The sequence below is a fragment of the Neoarius graeffei genome, chromosome 4 (genome assembly GCF_027579695.1).
Source record: "Neoarius graeffei isolate fNeoGra1 chromosome 4, fNeoGra1.pri, whole genome shotgun sequence".
In the NCBI taxonomy this organism is placed as follows: domain Eukaryota; kingdom Metazoa; phylum Chordata; class Actinopteri; order Siluriformes; family Ariidae; genus Neoarius; species Neoarius graeffei.
This window is the reverse complement of record NC_083572.1, coordinates 111,530,180-111,551,243: the sequence shown is the minus strand read 5'-3', so window position 1 is coordinate 111,551,243 and position 21,064 is coordinate 111,530,180. Positions and strand designations below refer to the sequence as shown.

Genomic DNA, 21,064 nt, shown 5'->3' with positions numbered 1-21,064 from the left:
GGATAATTGGTGGCTCTAAATTGACCATAGGTGTGAATGTGAGTGTGAATGGTTGTTTGTCTCTGTGTCAGCCCTGTGATGATCTGGCAACTTGTCCAGGGTGTACCCTGCCTCTCACCCATAGTCAGCTGGGATAGGCTCCAGCTTGTCTGTGACTCTGTACAGGATAAGCAGTTATGGATGATGGATGGATGGATTGCATATCATGCGAATTTTGACATTCATGGGTTGTCAGAATGAAAAGTCCTTTCTGTGTCGGCACCTGGTCTTCCCTGGCAGTCTCCCATCCAAGTACTAACCAGGTACTTAAGAAACACTGGGCGGCATTGATCTCCATTTCAGTAGCCCTAGGCCTCTCATCTATTACATAGCTAGGGTTACAGTGGGGGGCTGGTTCTCTGGGTACCATGAGAGTTTGATTCCCTACTCACATCTGTATTACAGCGTGCCTCACCAGATGGCGGTAGGTACCATTTTTATGATGGTTTTTGATATGACCCAACCACGAGTAGAACTCGTGCTTGAGAGGAGGACACACTCACCACTAGGCCAGCTCACTGTGATTGTAGGAATACCGTGAGCAAAAATCTTCCAGTGTGTTTATAAAGCAAAATTGTTAACATTCATGAAATATTCAGTGCTGATGACCAACATTATAGAAAATATCATTTTTTAACAAAATATAGTAATAGATCCCTTTGGTGTTTGTAAATGAAAAGAGATGCCCTCATGGCCTGGAGGACATCTGAGTAGACCTGAGTAGCCTCGTGACCTGATTCTATTTGGTTATGATCTGATTGAAGAAACTATCAAAATTTTATATTGGATTTAGTTTGATATTAGTTAAAATATTCTCCACTTATTATGAGCTCACCTGGCTGATAGGCAATGAGTTGATGCCATCACATGTTGTCTGTCGTCCCTCTGGCGTCGTTCACATTTCATGAAAATCACTGCTTCTCTCTCAATTCTTCACTGATTTTAATTCTTTCTGGCATGAAGGTAGGGGTACCTAGGGTGCATATAACTTCTATCCAAATTTGCTTAATTAAAATTATTAATGGAGTTATGGACTAATTAAGCCTTAATGAGCAGTTTAACAAAAATCACTTCTTCTCGGTCAATTCCTCACCATTTTGGATTCTTTCTGACCTGGCAAATAGATCAGTATTCCTAGGGTGTATGTAGCTTCTATATATACCTTATATGTAGTATAGCTTGCAACATTTATTGCGCAAGGTGGCCCACTTTAGATCGTTCCTTCTGTACTAGACGGGGCCAGAGTGAGCTACGCCCTCATTGACGGTCTCATTATGGATTAGCACTAAAAGACAGTGTGTGCTATTCAGCTAAGCAAACACTTTCACATAGTGTAACTCTCGAAGATTCTAATGGCTTGGATTCCTGTCAGTGGTTAAATGATGCCAAGTAGTGCTCTAGCCTGCAGTGACTGGACATATATACACATCTCATAGAAACTCTGATACTCCTTTTCCACCAAGGCATTGATTTGGAGCTGGGATGTAATCTTGGGTATTTTGACAGCCAAAGAACTGACTTTCAGCCAGAAAAACTGGTTCGAGATTGGCATTGCCAGTCCAGAACCAAGAACTGTTTACATCAGGGGCTGAGAGCAGGATTATCATGACCAACTATAACTTTGTAACAGAGCTAGTGTGGGGTAGTCTGCCTAATCCAGTAATCCATCATTGTTGCTGTTGTGCTTGGTGCTAGCGTTGTTGGGAAAGTGGCGACGTATACAGTGATGTATAGATTCTGGTGGCTTTCAAACCCGTGGAAAAGCAAACCGGTTCTTAAAAGGTCCAGAAGCTGAACCAACTCTGGACCAACCCAGAACTAGCACTTAGTTCATCCATCCATCCATCCATTATCTGTAGCTGCTTATCTTGTGCAGGGTAGTGGGCAGGTTGGAGCCTATCCCAGCTGACTATTGGCAAGAGGCGGGGTACACCCTGGACAAGTCACCAGGTCATTGCAGGGCTAACACATAGAGACGAACAACCATTCACACCTACGGTCAATTTAGAGCCACCAATTAGCCTAACCTGCATGTCTTTGGACTGTGGGGGAAAACAGAGCACCCAGAGGAAACCCACACAGACAGGGAGAACATACAAACTCCACACAAAAAGGCCCTCGTCAGCTGCTGGGCTCGAACCCAGGACCTTCTTGCTGTGAGGCGACAGTGCTGACCACTACATGCTGCCTGCACCTAGTTCATGTTGGTGGAAAAGAGGTACAAAAGAAACTGATGGTGAACAACTCTCCTGATGAGTCCATCTTTGTTACTGAAGTTAAAAAAAAGATCTTTAATAAAAAAACCCCACTCATTTTAATAAAATAAATCTTGTTCTTTGTCTAGAGCTCCAATCCAGATTAATGTGCAGGCCTTCCTGCAGGACAATCAGGTGGTTCCTCTGTCTATGACTCACCAGGCACTTTCTCTACGAGTGGAAACTCAGGTGCTCATCGCTGGACTCATCCTGGCTGGAGTTTACGTGCTCATCATCTTCGAGGTAAAGTGACCAGTGTTCAGTCTGACTTCATGGCTTATGAACTCTTTTAATCTTTTTTCCACCCAAAAATGCATGATTGTACAGTATTTAAAGCTATTTGCAGTATATAAAAATTATATGATAATACTGCAGTGTGGGAGTTCACCACTAGGAGGCGCTCACAGCACTCCTGCAGGTTTCAGGAGAATTAGAAATGTACTGCTTCCGGGGGGTTCCATTAAACTGGTGATTTAAGATAAACTTTATTTATCCCTCAGTGGGGAAATTTACAAACTTAAATTTAAAACTTTAAAATTATTATTATTTATTATTTTTAAAATTTTTTTTTTTTTAATTTTAAATTAAAAAAAATTAATACTTAAAATTAGATTTTAGAATATGTAACACTAATGTCTCATCTGGGTGGCACGTGGTGTAGTGGTTAGCGCTGTCACCTCACAGCAAGAAGGTCCTGGGTTCGAGCCCCATGGACGGCGAGGGCCTTTCTGTGTGGAGTTTGCATGTTCTCCCCGTGTCCGCGTGGGTTTCCTCCGGGTGCTCCGGTTTCCCCCACAGTCCAAAGACATGCAGGTTAGGTTAACTGGTGACTCTAAATTGAGCGTAGGTGTGAATGTGAGTGTGAATGGTTGTCTGTGTCTATGTGTCAGCCCTGTGATGACCTGGCGACTTGTCCAGGGTGAACCCCGCCTTTCGCCCATAGTCAGCTGGGATAGGCTCCAGCTTGCCTGCGACCCTGTAGAACAGGATAAAGCGGCTACAGATAATGAGATGAGATGAATGAGATGAGATAATGCCTCATCTCATCTCATTATCTCTAGCCGCTTTATCCTGTTCTACAGGGTCGCAGGCAAGCTGGAGCCTATCCCAGCTGACTACGGGCGAAAGGCGGGGTACACCCTGGACAAGTCGCCAGGTCATCACATGTTTCTATTTTTACATTTGTAGATATAAGAAGTTTTAAAATAAGAGTCCAGTAAACAAGTAAAAAAAAAACTCAGTGAACATATACACAAACATTTCATTATTAAATAATTACATAAATTATATATATAAACAATCTAGAAATAAAAACAATAGTTTGCTTCCATTTTTTAAATCAAATAAAAATATTGAATATAAGTAATGTAAAATACAGCTAAACAATACTTTCAAATAAAGCAAAATAAAATAAAATCACAAACTAAATAATAAAATAAACTAAAAATATATAAAAAAACAAAACTGTGTTCTACTTGCCACTTGACAACACTAACAAGATTCCTGTAATTTGCTGTAAACAACTAGAACATCCCAGAATGCATCACAGTCTTATTGTAATTTATTAGAAAACCATAAAGCAGGGTGTTATTATAAAATGTATCTGTAAATCTGACCTAAATTATTTCCAGTAAATGCAAAAGCTTCATCTCTTTTAGATTAGATCATAAACTAGAAATACTACATGTTAGATCTCTTAGATTGTAAATCTGTTAGTAAAATAATAATAATAATAATAATAATAATAATAATAATAATTTAAGCCTCATTTCCACACTTGTGTGTTTAAACTGCTCGACTCTGGACCGGAGCTGATGATTTGGCAGGAGGAATAAAACACTCAGTATCACACTCTTACAGGAAAATAATCAACGTGATGTGGTGTGATGGAGCGGAGTTCCTGTCATCACCCCACAGTTGATTATTTTCCTGTAGCAGCACATCTTGAAGTGTTTTATTCCTCTGACAACAGTTTGCCAATGATTCCAATTTTTTATTTATTAAAAGTACAACACTTCATACAGTACTTTTTATCCATTTTTTGTTACATGTATAGTTCTTGTTCTCACTTAAGTTACTGAAAAACCACAAAGAAGCGTAAACTCCGATTCTGAAGATGTTGCAAAACCTAGTCACAGCTTCACCTTGGACTATTACAAAGCACTGACACTGGAGACTCCTTCCATAAGCGCTAAATGCGTATTATTACTTTAAGAAAATGTCACCAAAAACACACGTGTCATTATTATTGGCACCCCTGCATTTAATACTTTGTATAAATTTCCCTTTGGCAGCAAAACAGCACTGATTCTCTCCGATAACATTTTATAAGGTTGGAGATCCAGAGCAGGGCATTGAGCCCATTCCTTTTTACACAATCTCTCCAGATCATCCAGGGTCCTCGACCCTGTCTTGTGCTCTCTCCTCTTCAGCTCCATCCACAGGTTTTCACTGGGGTTTAGCGCAGGGGACTGAGATGGCCGGGGCAGAAGCTTGATTCTTTGATTCTAAGTGAACCGTTTCTGTGTTGATTTGGACATCGGATCATTGTCCTGCTGGAAGATCCAATGACGACCCAGTTTTAGTTTCCTGGCAGAGGGGCCAGATTCTGATTTAAAATGTCCTGGGATTTCATGGAGTCCATGATGCCAAGGTTTGGAGGAAAAACAGCCCCAAAACATCATAGAACTTCCACCATATTTTACAGTTGGGATCAGGTTCTTTTCATTATAGCCATCCTTTTTATACCAAACCCACCATGAGTGTTTATTGAAAAAAAAAAAAAAAAAACTCAATATTTGTTCCAACAGACCAGAGAACACAGTTCCAGTCAAAGTTGTCATAGTGTTTCACAAACTTCAGGTGCCTACATTTGTGGTTAACTGACAGAAAAGGATTTTTTTCCTGGAACCTTCTAAATAACCTGTTGGCATGGAGGTGGAGTCTGATGGTGGATTTGGAGACTTGGAAACCTCAAGATTTAACTTTTTCTTATAATTCACCAATAGTGATTGTTGGGGAATTTTTTTTTTTTTTGCCTCTCTTACCCTCCTCATCACTGTATGTGGGGGCAAAATAAACTTGACTCCTCTTCCAGATGAGTGTGTAACAGTTCCAGTTGGTGTCCACTTTTTTTTATATTATTGCCCTAACAGTAGAAATGGACATTTTCAGGTGAGGAGCCATTTTTTATACCCATTCCCTGACTTATGAAGGTCAACACACTTCTCCCTCATGTACTTTGTGTGTCTCTTATCTTTCCCATGTTGATGTTCAGGGAATTTGGCCTCAGTGCCACCTCATATTTGTTCCACAGTTAATCAGGAAGTCCTGGATTACAGCTTGAAAGTTCCTACACACTCCAATCAACTCAAACATGTACAATTTAAATGGGAACCACGCTTCAGGTACATTGTATTCACTGTCATTTCCAGGGGTTCCAATAATACTGGCACATGTGTTTTTTGTTGAAAATAATTATCTCTTGATGCGGGATTTGTTTTTCTCTGAATAAATTAATTTCTATTAAAGGTTGGATTTTTTTTCATTTTTTCAGTGTGAGATGAAGAAGGGGTGCCAATAATTGTGGAGGACACTGTTGAGGGCATTTTCTTAACATGACTCAGAGGATGTTCATTTATTAATTTATGCTTTCAAGTCAGTTCTGATGGAACGAAAAGCCCACAGTGGTGAAGGAGAAGCAGTGAGTCAGTGTGAAAGTCCACTGACCCTACACTTGCCTCCTGCCTCTAATTAATCATCCTCGGATCAGATGGATGGCGCGTCATTTGCAATTAAAATGTCGATTAAACGTGTGTGAGCATTTCGAGCAGGCTGGAGGGTTCAGGAGGCAGCAGGAGTTCCACTGAAACAACCATGTCATGCAGACGCTCCACATGGGAGCTCAGATATCTTCTCTCAGAATGAATCAGTGTCACCGACTCACTCAGATCAGCTCCAGGATAAAAAGCACAGAGGAAAAATAATCGCTTTCAAGGTGCAATGGGGAGAATTTGGGTTTTAGTGTTTAAAGGTTAAACTACAAAAACATTGGACTGATTAGATAGATAGATAGATAGATAGATAGATAGATAGATAGATAGATAGATAGATAGATAGATAGATAGATAGATAGATAGATAGATAGATAACTTTATTGTCATTCACCTGCACATTCAGAATGCACATTTGAACGAAATTTTGTTCCACTGGTTTACCTCAGTATAACTACCGCATATAATTATTGCCCATAATCCGGTAACCAAAAATACTAAATTTACAAGTAAATACTAAAAAACCCTAAATAAAATTAGATTCTATAGAATATACTAACTATACTATCCATCCATCCATCCATCCATCCATTATCCATAATCGCTTATCCTGTGTAGGGTCACAGGCGGGCTGGAGCCTATCCCAGCTGACTACGGGCGAAAGGCGGGGTACACCTGGGACAAGTCACCAGATCATCACAGGGCTGACACATAGACACAGACAACCATTCACACTCACACCTACGGTCAATTTAGAGCCACCAATTATCCTAACCTGCATGTTTTTGGGCTGTGGGGGAAACTGGAGCACCCGGAGGAAACCCACGCAGACACAGGGAGAACATGCAAACTCCGCACAGAAAGGCCCCTGTCGGCCGCTGGGCTTGAACTCAGAACCTTCTTGCTGTGAGGCGACAGTGCTAACCACTACACCACCATGCTGCCCTAACTATAATAGATATTCTAAATATATTGCACAATAAAGAATTTATAGCAGCATGTAGGATATTAAACATAGTCCACATAGTGAGGTTCTTGTTCAGATATATATGGTCGGGGATTATTTAGAGTTCAGGAGTCTGATGGCTTGGGGGAAGAAGCTGTTACAGAACCTGGTTGTTCTGCTCCGGATACTGTGGAACCTCTTGCCAGAGGGCAGCAGGGAGAACAGTCCATGATGTGGATGGGTGGGGTCTTTAATAATGTTCTGAGCCCTGGTCAGACAGCATTTGACTGCAATGTCTTGGATGGAAGGCAGAAACATCCTGAGGATCTTTTCCGCTGTCCTCACCACTCTTCGCGCGATCTTCCAGTCTGAGGCTTTGCAGTCCCCAAACCAGACAGAGATGCAGCTGGTCAGTACACTCTCTGTAGTGCTCCTTTAGAAAGTGGTGAGGATGGGAGGGAGTAGATATGTTCTTCTCATCTGGTGGAGAAAGTGCAGGCACTTCTGTGCTCTCTTCACAAGAGAGGTGATGTTGAGGGACCAAGTCAGAGTGTCCATGATCTGGATCCCCAGGAACTTGGTGCTGCCGGCTAACTCCACTGCGGTACCATTGATGAGAAGTGGTGTGTGACTGTGCTTATTTCTCTTTAAGTCCACAATGATCTCTTTTGTTTTTTCAACATTCAGGACCAGGTTGTTTCCATTGCACCAGTCCACCAGCTGTCTCGCCTCCTCCCTGTAGGCCTGTTCGTTGTCATCCTGAATGAGGCCCATCACTGTAGTGTCATCTGCATACTTCACAATGTGATTTTTACTGAACCTGGCACAGTAGTCGTGGATCATCAGGGTGAACAGTAATGGACTCAGGACACAACCCTGAGGGGAACTGGCACTCAGGGAGATGGCGCTGGAGATGTTTCCAGTACATACACACTGGGGTTTGTTTGTTAGAAAGTCCAGTAGCCAGTTACACGGGGTGTGCTTACTTCTTGTGTACTTGTAATTGCTTTTTGACCCCACTGTCCAAACATAGGCATTTACATGAAGCCCTGCTTCCTATTCAATTCCATGTACATGAAGCCCTGCCTTCCATATAAGTACGCATACATGAAGCCCTGACTCCTAAATAAGTCCATGCACTTGAATTCCTGCCTCCTATACAAGCCCCACCTTCCATGCATGTCCATGTTTACATGAAGCCCCGCCCTTCATCCGTATCCATGTACAATACTTGAAGCCCTCCCTTGTATACATGTCCATGTACACATGAAGCCCCTCTCTTCATCCGTATCCATGTACAATACTTGAAACCCCACCTTGTATGCATTTCCATGTTCACATGAAGCCCCACCTTCAATGCATGTCCATGTTTACATGAAGCTCTGCCTTCCATGCATGTCCATGTTTACATGAAGCCCCACCTTCCATGCATGTCCATGTTTACATGAAGCCCCACCTTCCATGCATGTCCATGTTTACATGAAGCTCCGCCCTTCAAACGTATCCATATACAATACTTGAAACACCACCTTGTATGCATGTCCATGTTTACATGAAGCCCCACCTTCCATGCATGTCCATGTTCACATGAAGCCCCACCTTCCATGCATGTCCATGTTTACATGAAGCCCTGCCCTTCATCCGTATCCATATACAATACTTGAAACCCCACCTTGTATGCATGTCCATGTTTACATGAAGCCCCGCCTTCCATGCATGTCCATGTTCACATGAAGCCCCACCTTCCATGCATGTCCATGTTTACATGAAGCCCCACCTTCCATGCATGTCCATGTTTACATGAAGCTCCGCCCTTCAAACGTATCCATATACAATACTTGAAACACCACCTTGTATGCATGTCCATGTTTACATGAAGCCCCGCCTTCCATGCATGTCCATGTTCACATGAAGCCCCACCTTCCATGCATGTCCATGTTTACATGAAGCCCTGCCCTTCATCCGTATCCATATACAATACTTGAAACCCCACCTTGTATGCATGTCCATGTTTACATGAAGCCCCGCCTTCCATGCATGTTCATGTTTACATGAAACCCCGCCTTCCATGCATGTCCATGTTTACATGAAGCCTTGCCTGCTATGAATGTCCCTATTTACATGAAATCCCACCTTCCATGCATGTCCATGCTTACATGAAACCCCGCCTTCTATCCATGACTATGTTTACATGAAGCCCCGCCTTCCATGCATGTCCATGTTTACATGAAGCCCCACCTTCCATGGATGTCCATGTTCACATGAAGCCCCACCTTCCATGCATGTCCATGTTTACATGAAGCCGTATCCATATACAATACTTGAAACCTCACCTTGTATGCATGTCCATGTTTACATGAAGCCCCACCTTCCATGGATGTCCCTATTTACATGAAATCCCACCTTCCATGCATGTCCATGCTTACATGAAACCCCGCCTTCTATCCATGACTATGTTTACATGAAGCCCCGCCTTCCATGCATGTCCATGTTTACATGAAGCCCCACCTTCCATGCATGTCCATGTTCACATGAAACCCCGCCTTCCATGCATGCCCATGTTTACATGAAGCCCTGCCTGCTATGAATGTCCCTATTTACATGAAATCCCGCCTTCCATGCATGTCGACGCTTACATGAAACCCCGCCTTCTATGCATGACCATGTTTACATGAAGCCCCGCCTTCCATGCATGGCCATGTTTACATGGAACCCCGCCTTTCATCTATGTCCATGTTTCCATGAAGCCCCACCTTTTGTCCTTGTCCATGTACAATAGTTGAAGCCTCATCTCTCATTTACTGTATGTCCATGCAGAATACTTGAAGCCCCACCCTTCATCTAAGTTCATGATGAAGCCCCACCTCTCATAGATGCCCATATATTGATTGATTGATTGATTGATTGATTGATTCCGAACAGTAAAGAAGATATAAAAACAAACAAAAAAACCAACAAAAAAAAAATACAATCATCAAAACATCGTCATAAACAAACAGAATAGCGCAGCCACAAGGCAATAACATAATAATGTTCAGAAAGGATTAGGAAGAAGTAAATAACTTATCAAATCCTAACCCTCTATACCACCGTTAATCAAACATCACTTTCCACCATAATAAACTATATATACAAAAGAAAACAAAATCAACAACAAAACATACCAACATACCAAGACATACCAACATGGTATAATATCGCCCAAATCAAATCATATATGCAAATATTTATGTTATGCATATATACACACATACAATACATATATACAATACATACATATACACATACCTATAACTATACACATCCATACGTACACAGACACCCATATCATAATTATGCTTATATATTATATACAATTATGCATATATATATATATATATATATATATATATAGAGGGCGGCATGGTGGTGTAGTGGTTAGCGTTGTCGCCTCACAGCAAGAAGGTCCTGGGTTCGAGCCCCGGGGCCGGCGAGGGCCTTTCTGTGTGGAGTTTGCATGTTCTCCCCGTGTCCGCGTGGGTTTCCTCCGGGTGCTCCGGTTTCCCCCACAGTCCAAAGACATGCAGGTTAGGTTAACTGGTGACTCTAAATTGAGCGTAGGTGTGAATGTGAGTGTGAATGGTTGTCTGTGTCTATGTGTCAGCCCTGTGATGACCTGGCGACTTGTCCAGGGTGTACCCCGCCTTTCGCCCATAGTCAGCTGGGATAGGCTCCAGCTTGCCTGCGACCCTGTAGAAGGATAAAGCGGCTAGAGATAATGAGATGAGATATATATATATATATATATATATACACACAAATACTCACTTTTTATATAATATATCCGAATGTACCCATACCCACATATATACACTTATATTATCAATAGCATGTTATTGTAATTCCTCCTCCCTATACCTCATAAAGATCTGTTCCTTATACCTTTTTTTGAACTGGTTTATAGTTGTACATTTCATGAGCTCCACATTCAAACTGTTCCATAGCTTTACTCCACAAATAGAAATACTGAACATTTTTAACGTTGTCCTAGCACTGCGAATTTTAAATTTCAATTTCCCCCTAAAATTATAGCTCCCTCTCTATCCGAGAACATTGTTTGGATATTCCTTGGTACTTTATAATTCCTTACTTTGTACATTACTAAGGCAGTTTTATATTCTATAATATCCCTGAATTTTAAACATTTTGAATTTAAGAATAGTGAATTAGTATGATCTCGGTAACCAGCACTATGAATTATTCTTATAGCTCTTTTTTGATGTATAGTTATTGCATGAAGTGAACATTTATACGTATTTCCCCACAGCACTGAGCAGTAATTTAAGTACGGTAAAACCAGGGAACAGTAAAGAATGCGGAGTGAATTATAGTCCAGGACGTGCTTAGCTTTACTCAACACAGATATGCTTCTTGATAATTTCATTAGTATGTATTTTATATGTGATTTCCAATTAATTCTATCATCTATTATTACCCCAAGAAATTTATTATTAGAAACTCTTTCAATATCAACACCATCTACCTGTACATTTATTACCCTATTTATTTTATAATTATTAAATAACATGATTTTTGTTTTAGACAGATTTAATGATAATTTATTTCGATCAAACCAACTTTTTAACCTGCACAGTTCTGAAGAGATTATGTTTTCTAACTCATGTAAATTTGTTCCAGAACAAAACATATTTGTGTCATCTGCAAATAATACCATCTTAAATATCTTTGATACATTGCACATATCATTTATATAAAGAATAAACAGTTTAGGACCCAATACTGACCCCTGAGGGACACCACAATCAATATTCAAACGAGTTGAGACAGAGTCACCCAACTTCACAAATTGTGTCCTGTTGCTCAAATAACTTTTTATCCAATTTAATACAACTCCCCTTATCCCATATTGTTCCATCTTATTAATTAATATATCATAATTAATAGTATCAAAAGCGTTTTGAAGATCAATAAATATCCCACCGACATATTTCTTATCATCTATAGAGTTACTGATTTCTTCACTTGATTCCATTAGTGCCATCTCTGTTGATCTATTTGCTCTAAATCCAGATTGACCATCACTGAGTAGTTTGTATTTTTCAATGAATTTATCTAATCTGTTACTGAATAGTTTTTCAAGAATTTTGGAGAATTGAGGAAGTAAAGAAACAGGTCTATAGTTTGTGAAGTTGTGTTTGTCCCCAGATTTATACAATGGAATTACTTTTGCTATTTTCATATTGCTTGGAAATGTACCGGTTTGAAATGACAAGTTACAGATGTGTGTTAATGGTTTAGAAATCCCCCCAATAATAGTTTTCACTAGTTTCATATCAATATCATTACAATCTGTGGATATTTTATTACTACATTTATTAACTATATCAATAATTTCCTTCTCATCTACTGGTGTAAGAAACATAGAACAAGAATTCCTCTTTATAATATTATCTATACAATCATCATTTGTTACCGGATCAGAGATATTTTGAGCTAATCTTGGTCCAACATTAACAAAAAAAAAATTATTAAAACTATTAGCAACTACATCCATGTTATAATTTTCGATACCTTTGTCATTAAAGTATTTTGGGTAATGTATTTGTCCAGAGCCATCTTTAATAATACTATTTAATATATTCCATATTCCTTTAATATTATTTTTGTTATTATATATTAATTTACCATAATAATCCTTCCTACATCTCCTTATGATACTCGTTAACTTGTTTTTATATTTTTTATATTTATTTTCTGCCTCTTTGGTTCTTAATTTAATAAATTCTCTATATAGAGTGTTTTTCTTCTTACAGGCATTTTGTAATCCCTTAGTAATCCAAGGTTGGTCATTATAGTTTTGTTTTGTACTATATTGCTTCAGTGGGCAATTTTTATCATATAATAATTTGAATATACTTAAAAAGTTATCATATGCTCTATCGATGCTATTCTCTATATAAACTGATTCCCAGTATTATGCCGCTTTTCCACTACAAACGCGGCTGAGCCGTGCCGTGCCGAGTCGAGCTGAGTCGAGCTGAGCGGGGCTGTTGGAGTTGCATTTCGACTACAACCGCACTGAACCGTGCTGGCTGGAAGTGGGTGGACACATTGGGTGGAGTTAGCGAAAGTGGGTGGACGTCACGTGATGTCGTTAAGCAGCGCAAACAGTGACATCAGTGACAGTGGCGGAACAAGTCAGAGCCGGGCCGGGGGCGGGGCAAATGACCGGGCCCTTTATTAAAGCTTATCATAACATCATTTTAGGCTACAAAATGTCCGCAACTGCGGTGTTTACCAATTTCAACACTACGGGGTGCAACTATGTTATTTAGTACATCAAGTCCTTCAAACGAACATGTAACTCAGAAACAAAAAACATTAGGATACTGTACATGGCTCATAATAAAACATCAATAGCCTATACTGCGCACATTATTTGAAGGGCATACGAATGAGCGCTCAGAGGTTGCAACGGTGACAGGAAGAGTCAGAAATAAAAGGAGGGCGGTGCAAACCTCACTGAATGCACTGTGTTTACCAATTTCAACACTACGGGGTGCAACTATGTTATTTTGTACATTAAGTCCTTCAAACGAACATGTAACTCAGAAACAAAAAAACATTAGGTGACATACTGTACATGGCTCATAATAAAACATCAATAGCCTACTGCGCGCATTATTTGAAGGGCATACGACGAGCCTTGCGCTCCGCGAACTCGTCCACGATGCTCTGTATGTCACTGATTCAGTGATCTTTTAAGCGGTAGTCTCACGACCCGAATAGTAAACAATAAACATGGAGAACATGGAGTCGTTAGTGTTGCTGGTCTTGGTGCTGTGGCTTGTTGTCACCGACAACGCGGACAGATACTGGCAAGAGCGTATAGATGAGGCGAGGCGCATAAGGCTTCAGAAATTCTCGTAATTCGTAATTATTCTCCTTCCGGGTTTGCGGTGTTTACAGATCCCAGCGCGCTCGCGGGGCGTGTGTGGGCATGTGAGGACACTCCTCCTCACCAATCAGTGCACAGGGGAGTGTCTGCTCACGCCTCCAGCCTCACTTGGCTTGCTTTGGCTCGCTTCAGCCCCACTCCAAAACGGTGCGAGTTTTAGGGGCTAAGCAGGGCTGAAGCGAGCTGAGTCGTGCTGGTTTTTGGTAGTCGAAACGCGAGCCGTGTCGGGCTGAAGTGAGCTGAAGCGAGCTGAAAAAGGGTAGTGGAAAAGGGCCATTAGATACCAAGCCCCACCTACTATATACAGTATGTCCATGTACATTAAGCCTGTCCTTTCATCCATGTACATGTACATGAAGCCCCGCCTCTCACACATGTCCATATATAAAAAGCCGCACCTCCTATATATGTTAATATAAATTAGGCCCCGCCTCCCATACAAGTTCATTTATTAGGGTCCATCAGATTTCCAGTTGGAGATCAGAGCACATGGAGGCAAAATCAAATAAAATATACAGTTAAAGTTGTTTGTAAATAATCTTGTAGACTGTATCATTCACTTCACTTTCACATTATGGGTCATTTAGTGTGGATTCATGACCTAAAAATCCAGATTGTTCCTGACAAAACATCACATTTCAAGATACTTATGCAATGAACTGTAAATATAAAATCTACACAAAGTTCTGATTTGACTCCAACACTGCTGTGGTATAAATAACGAGCCTATACATGCTATGAATATAAATAAATATATAATGAGTGCACAGAGTAGCGTAGTGAAGCTTTATAATCAGGTTAAAAATATGGATATCTGCTGCAAAATGAGCCGAGTTTCAAATCGGAGAAACCTTTAGCATTGAATATTGATGAATATTTATGCGTGTTAAATGACACATAAATAATGCATGTTGGATTTCTTACACCAGACACCTTTTAAACAGCTTCATTGCACTTTATAGAATATTCATGACTTAGGAAAATACTCCAGTCCGAGTGCATGATACAGGATGAGGCTTGTGTTGGAACAAACATCGTAAACAGTGTGAGAAATCTGAAACAAGAACAAAAATCGTTCAGCTGGAAATCTGGAGAGGATTGGACATTTTGTGGTCTCTTTAGGATCTTAATGGTTGAGTGCATTAATGGAATTTTGCTGTTTTGATATGAACAGAGAGAGCACTCACACACACACACACATACAAACAACAACAACAACAAAAAAAACCCTCTGGTCTATAAATGTCAGAAAAACATACCAGACTTTTGTCCCCCACAGATATTGTGCTTGAAAGATGGAAAACCATAATTTTTCTGAATGACACATGCCACTTTATGACCGAGCATCCATCTTGGATGATTATAGCGATTTTGCCCGTGTGAGAGTGACTTCTCAGGATTTAAGCCCAGAGAAAGCATGCTTTTAGGATATTGTGTTTGATAGAACATAAAAGAGCAAGCTTTTTCAGAAGCGCATTCACAGCGGGAAAAGTGAGTCATTGTGACAGCACTGTTTCAAAATCACCCAAGGTTCAGTGCTCATCTTAAAAGGAAAAGAAGGAAATAAATAAGATAAATAAATCAGATAAATTAAAGGAACAAGATGGAAAAGCAAGTGTGTGTTTGAGATGTGAAATTATATATTTAAACACAACAAGTACAAATTGTCCCCCTGAAAATAAGGATATCTTAATTTATTCTATCCACGTTCACTGGATATGAGCAATCGCGCGCTCTGATTGGCTACTGTACTACTAGGATATCAGCTTATATACTGTGAGTAGAGAAAAGCAAAATAGCAGAGTGCATCAATTCAGTTATACAACCCCGATTCCAAAAAAGTTGGGACAAAGTACAAATTGTAAATAAAAACAGAATGCAATAATTTACAAATCTCAAAAACTGATATTGTATTCACAATAGAACATAGACAACATATCAAATGTCGAAAGTGAGACATTTTGAAATTTCATGCCAAATATTGGCTCATTTGAAATTTCATGACAGCAACACATCTCAAAAAAGTTGGGACAGGGGCAATAAGAGGCTGGAAAAGTTAAAGGTACAAAAAAGGAACAGCTGGAGGACCAAATTGCAACTCATTAGGTCAATTGGCAATAGGTCATTAACATGACTGGGTATTAAAAGAGCATCTTGGAGTGGCAGCGGCTCTCAGAAGTAAAGATGGGAAGAGGATCACCAATCCCCCTAATTCCACGCCGACAAATAGTGGAGCAATATCAGAAAGGAGTTCGACAGTGTAAAATTGCAAAGAGTTTGAACATATCATCATCTACAGTGCATAATATGCGTGTGGCATGGGCAGCTTACACATCTGGAAAGACACCATCAATGCTGAAAGGTATATCCAGGTTCTAGAGCAACATATGCTCCCATCCAGACGACGTCTCTTTCAGGGAAGACCTTGCATTTTCCAACATGACAATGCCAAACCGCATACTGCATCAATTACAGCATCATGGCTGCGTAGAAGAAGGGTCCGGGTACTGAACTGGCCAGCCTGCAGTCCAGATCTTTCACCCATAGAAAACATTTGGTGCATCATAAAACGGAAGATACAACAAAAAAGACCTAAGACAGTTGAGCAACTAGAATCCTACATTAGACAAGAATGGGTTAACATTCCTATCCCTAAACTTGAGCAACTTGTCTCCTCAGTCCCCAGACGTTTACAGACTGTTGTAAAGAGAAAAGGGGATGTCTCACAGTGGTAAACATGGCCTTGTCCCAACTTTTTTGAGATGTGTTGTTGTCATGAAATTTAAAAATCACCTAATTTTTCTCTTTAAATGATACATTTTCTCAGTTTAAACATTTGATATGTCGTCTATGTTCTATTCTGAATAAAATATGGAATTTTGAAACTTCCACATCATTGCATTCCGTTTTTATTTACAATTTGTACTTTGTCCCAACTTTTTTGGAATCGGGGTTGTATCACTTTATCAGGTATTTCAAGGAAACAAAAATAGCTAAAAGAATATAGTGTTTTTTTCCCCCCAGTATCTCCTGTTCCACACTCCAGCCCAGTTGGTGGTGGTAATGCACCTTTAAATTGGTTTGCCAACCACCAAAAAAACTTAAAGAAGAAAAACAAAATAGTGGCATGTTGCTGAACCAACCGGGGATGAAATAAAAAACTTTACTCGAAAACAAAACCCCCCAAAAATACAACAAAAGCAACAAAATATGCAATAAAAGTATTCGATGGTAAGAACTTCTCTTTGTAAAATTTTTTCATCAATTATTATTACCGCATTTTTCACAAATTGCTCCTGTCATTTCACCAGTTTGTTTACATTCTAAACAGAAATTATTTTGTCGGAAGTTTTATATAAAGTTTTTATTTATCCAATTTGCAAAAATAAAAATGCTCTATTTCTCAAAATCCAGTGAATGTTGACAGAATAAAACAGTTATTCCACTCAATCTCATCGTACACGGCTTATAGACAACTCAGCGCTACGTGCCTCACTGGCTATGTACGACTCATGTACGACTAGATTTCATGGAATAACTGTTAAATATATTTTTCTTAATTTATGCAAACCATAAAATCCTCCAACAGTGACAATGTTACATCAGAGAATCTCTGGTTATGATTAGATTAAATGTCTAATAACCATCATACAACATTCCTTCCTGCATAATCCCATCCCTCACAGATCCCATCATTCCACACACATCTAAAGATTCACACTGGTGTTGTGCAAGAGCTAGCTGAAAGTCCACGTCACAGATTAAAATCAACTAGTTCAGGTTCATTTCTTCTGAATTTTTTTAAAACGCAGCTCTGAATCTAAAGTGAAATATTTTGAAAGCTTTAGAAAGTTCTTGGGGTCTATTTTATTGACAAGCAAATTAGTCATATCACAACCAGCACTGCACTGGACAACACAAGAAACATGCAAGAAAATCGAGATGGTCAAGTAGTAATTTTTACAAGGTGCAATTTTCGCCTATTATTCCTGCTTCTGGTGCGTTCACATAATTTAGTTGCAAACTGAATCATTTAGTTCACCATTCATTAACTAGATAGAACTCGACGCCAACGGCGTTGATGGGGACGCCTCCACCCGGTAGACTACACGCCTTATTAAGTTGTGATTTGAGGATGGACATTTGACCTCACAGTAATCTTGACCTGGTGAAATTACTTACATCAGCCTTGGAGATATTGTGTCCACAAGGTTTTTGGACAGACATTTGACCTCACAGTGACCTTGACCTTAGACCTTTTGATCTCAAAATCCAATCAGCTTATCTTTGTCCCCAAATGCACAAATGTTGAAAGTTTGGTGAAATTCCTTTGATTTGCCTTGGAGATATTGTGTCCACAAGGTTCTCGGACAGACATTTGACCTCACAGCGACCTTGACCTAGCCTTTGAGATATCGTGTTCACAAGGTTTTGGGACAGACGGACAACCCAAAAACATAATGCCTCCTGCACCTTACGGTGGCGGAGGCATAAAAATACGAGCACGCTCAGTGTTAAATGAATGTTACTCATTTAGTGTGTTCATGCACAACACTGATCATGAACATCAGACAGTCCGCACAGTGAGAACCTTAAAGTCAAACAAAACCCAAAAATAAACGCTGTTTGCTGATCACAGTAAGTGTCCTGATGTGCCCTCTGCATGTTTAAATTAAAAATGAAACTTTTAAAATGGATGAATTGTTATACAGTTATGATATTGCTAAAAATAGGCTTACCTGGGCACAAACATTTGCACTGATACCGTTTCTTTCTTTCTTTCTTTCTTTCTTTCTTTCTTTCTTTCTTTCTTTCTTTCTTTCTTTTTTATTTTTTCTCTCTCTTATGCTTTAAAGTGGCTTTAATATTCCATGAAATTCTGAGTTTATCTTTTGCTAATGAAGTTCTTGTTGTCCTCCTGTAGATCGTTCATCGTACCCTGGCGGCCATGCTGGGATCGCTGGCCGCTCTGGCAGCCCTTGCCTATGTCGGAGATGTATGTACTCTGTTTTTTTCTTTCATCTTTACACACTGAAACATACTTACAATAACTTAAAAAAAAAACAAACCAAAAAAAAACCCAGCAACCCATAATTCAGAAGTTGAGGAAACTCACCTACACCGATTCCTCTACATTAATAAATGAATCCCTGAGTGATTTATTTACATTAATAAATGACTCCTCAGGAGATTCACTCACATTAATGAGACCTTGGGTAATTTATTTATATTAATAAACAACTCCTCGGATGATTCGATTACGTTAATAAATGACTCCTTCAGGTGACTTATTTACAACTCTAATTGACTCCTCACTTGATTCATTTACATTAATAAATGAGTCCTCAAGTAATTTATTTATATTTATAAATAACTCTTCGAATGATTCACTTACATTAATAACTCAGGTAACTTATTTACAATTCCAATTGACTCCTCAAGTTATTTACTTACATTAAGAAATGACTCCTTGAGTGATTTGCTTACATTAATAAATGACTCATCACGTGATTTATTTACATTATTAAATGACTTATCAAGTGATTCACTTATATAAATGAATGACTGAATGATTCACTTATTAATAATTGACTCCTCATGTGATTCACTTAATAAATTACTCCTTGTGTGATTTAGTTACATTAATTGATGACTCATTATAGGGTTCACTTATATTAATAAATGACTCAGTGTGGTTCGCTTATATAAATATGTTACTCCTCATGTGATTCATTTGCATAAATAAATGAGTCTTTGAGTGATTCACTTACATTAACAGTGATTCACTTGTATTAATACACTACTCCTCATGTGATTCATTTGCATTAATACATGACTCCTTGGGTAATTCACTTATATTAATACATGAGTCCTTGATTCACATCAGTTAATAAATGATTCATAATGTGATTTACTAACATTAAATTACAATAAATGCCTCCAAGTGATTCCAATTCATCTTTAAACCCTGAAACATGCTGAAAACAACTTAAAAATAAACCAGAATCATGCGTTCATCAGTGATGTAATTCTGGAGTGTTAAAGTGTTAATTTTCTGATGAAGACTCGAGTGATGGACTCTGAAAGTGTGTTTAATTAACTAGAAGTGAACTGATGTTCATTAGTGTTGATTTGTGGAGAGTGAGAATAAATTTACATGTCATCCCAGTAAGTAGGGTTTTTTTAAACACCAGCAGCGATGAAGAGATTCGTCACCGTGGGCTTCACACTGCTGTGATGGAGACGATAAATATGTACATTAATGCACAGGAATGTGTTTGTGAATAAAGAATCAAGCTGTAGTTACTGCGTGTGTTTTAGAGTAATGTATTATTCATGTAAAAGTAGTTGATAAAAAATGTAAATCTGAATCAGTGTGTTATAGATGACATTAGTGTGTAATATCACTCTAATGATGGAGTGAGGACCCTGAGTGGGGGATTAGATCCTTTCCTTTTTATATTAAATTTAATCTTAAAAACCCCACATTGTTCTCGTTCTCTTCTGTTCCTGTCTTTACAAATATTTCACATCTTTATTTTTAGTTTTTTCATTTTGTTCAGTTTTTTAAATTAATTTTTTTCTTCATTTTCTTTCCAGATTTTTTTCTCTTTTATATTATACAAAGAATGTAATGTTTTTCTCTTCAGTTTCTTTCCTTATCCATGTTTAATATTGACCATAATTTCTCTCATTATGTAGTTTTGTATTTTATTTTTTATTTTAAGTGTACATTTTTAATTATGCAAATATTTACTGTTTTCTTTCTCTAGTTTTATTTTCTTATACAACCCCGATTCCAAAAAAGTTGGGACAAAGTACAAATTGTAAATAAAAAACGGAATGCAATGATGTGGAAGTTTCAAAATTCCATATTTTATTCAGAATAGAACATAGATGACATATCAAATGTTTAAACTGAGAAAATGTATCATTTAAAGAGAAAAATTAGGTGATTTTAAATTTCATGAGAAAAACACATCTCAAAAAAGTTGGGACAAGGCCATGTTTCCCACTGTGAGACATCCCCTTTTCTCTTTACAACAGTCTGTAAACGTCTGGGGACTGAGGAGACAAGTTGCTCAAGTTTAGG

At 38.9% G+C, this 21,064-nt stretch overlaps 1 protein-coding gene across 1 annotated transcript in view; it reads left to right on the top strand.

The window, feature by feature from the left end:
• oca2 (oculocutaneous albinism II) overlaps window positions 1-21,064 on the top strand; it is a 315,932-nt gene that overhangs the window by 44,290 nt on the left and 250,578 nt on the right. Inside the window, exons 9-10 of the mRNA XM_060918405.1 lie at window positions 2,384-2,537; window positions 18,896-18,967. Coding sequence (XP_060774388.1) covers window positions 2,384-2,537; window positions 18,896-18,967 — 226 coding nt within the window. The remainder of the gene's footprint in view (window positions 1-2,383; window positions 2,538-18,895; window positions 18,968-21,064) is intronic.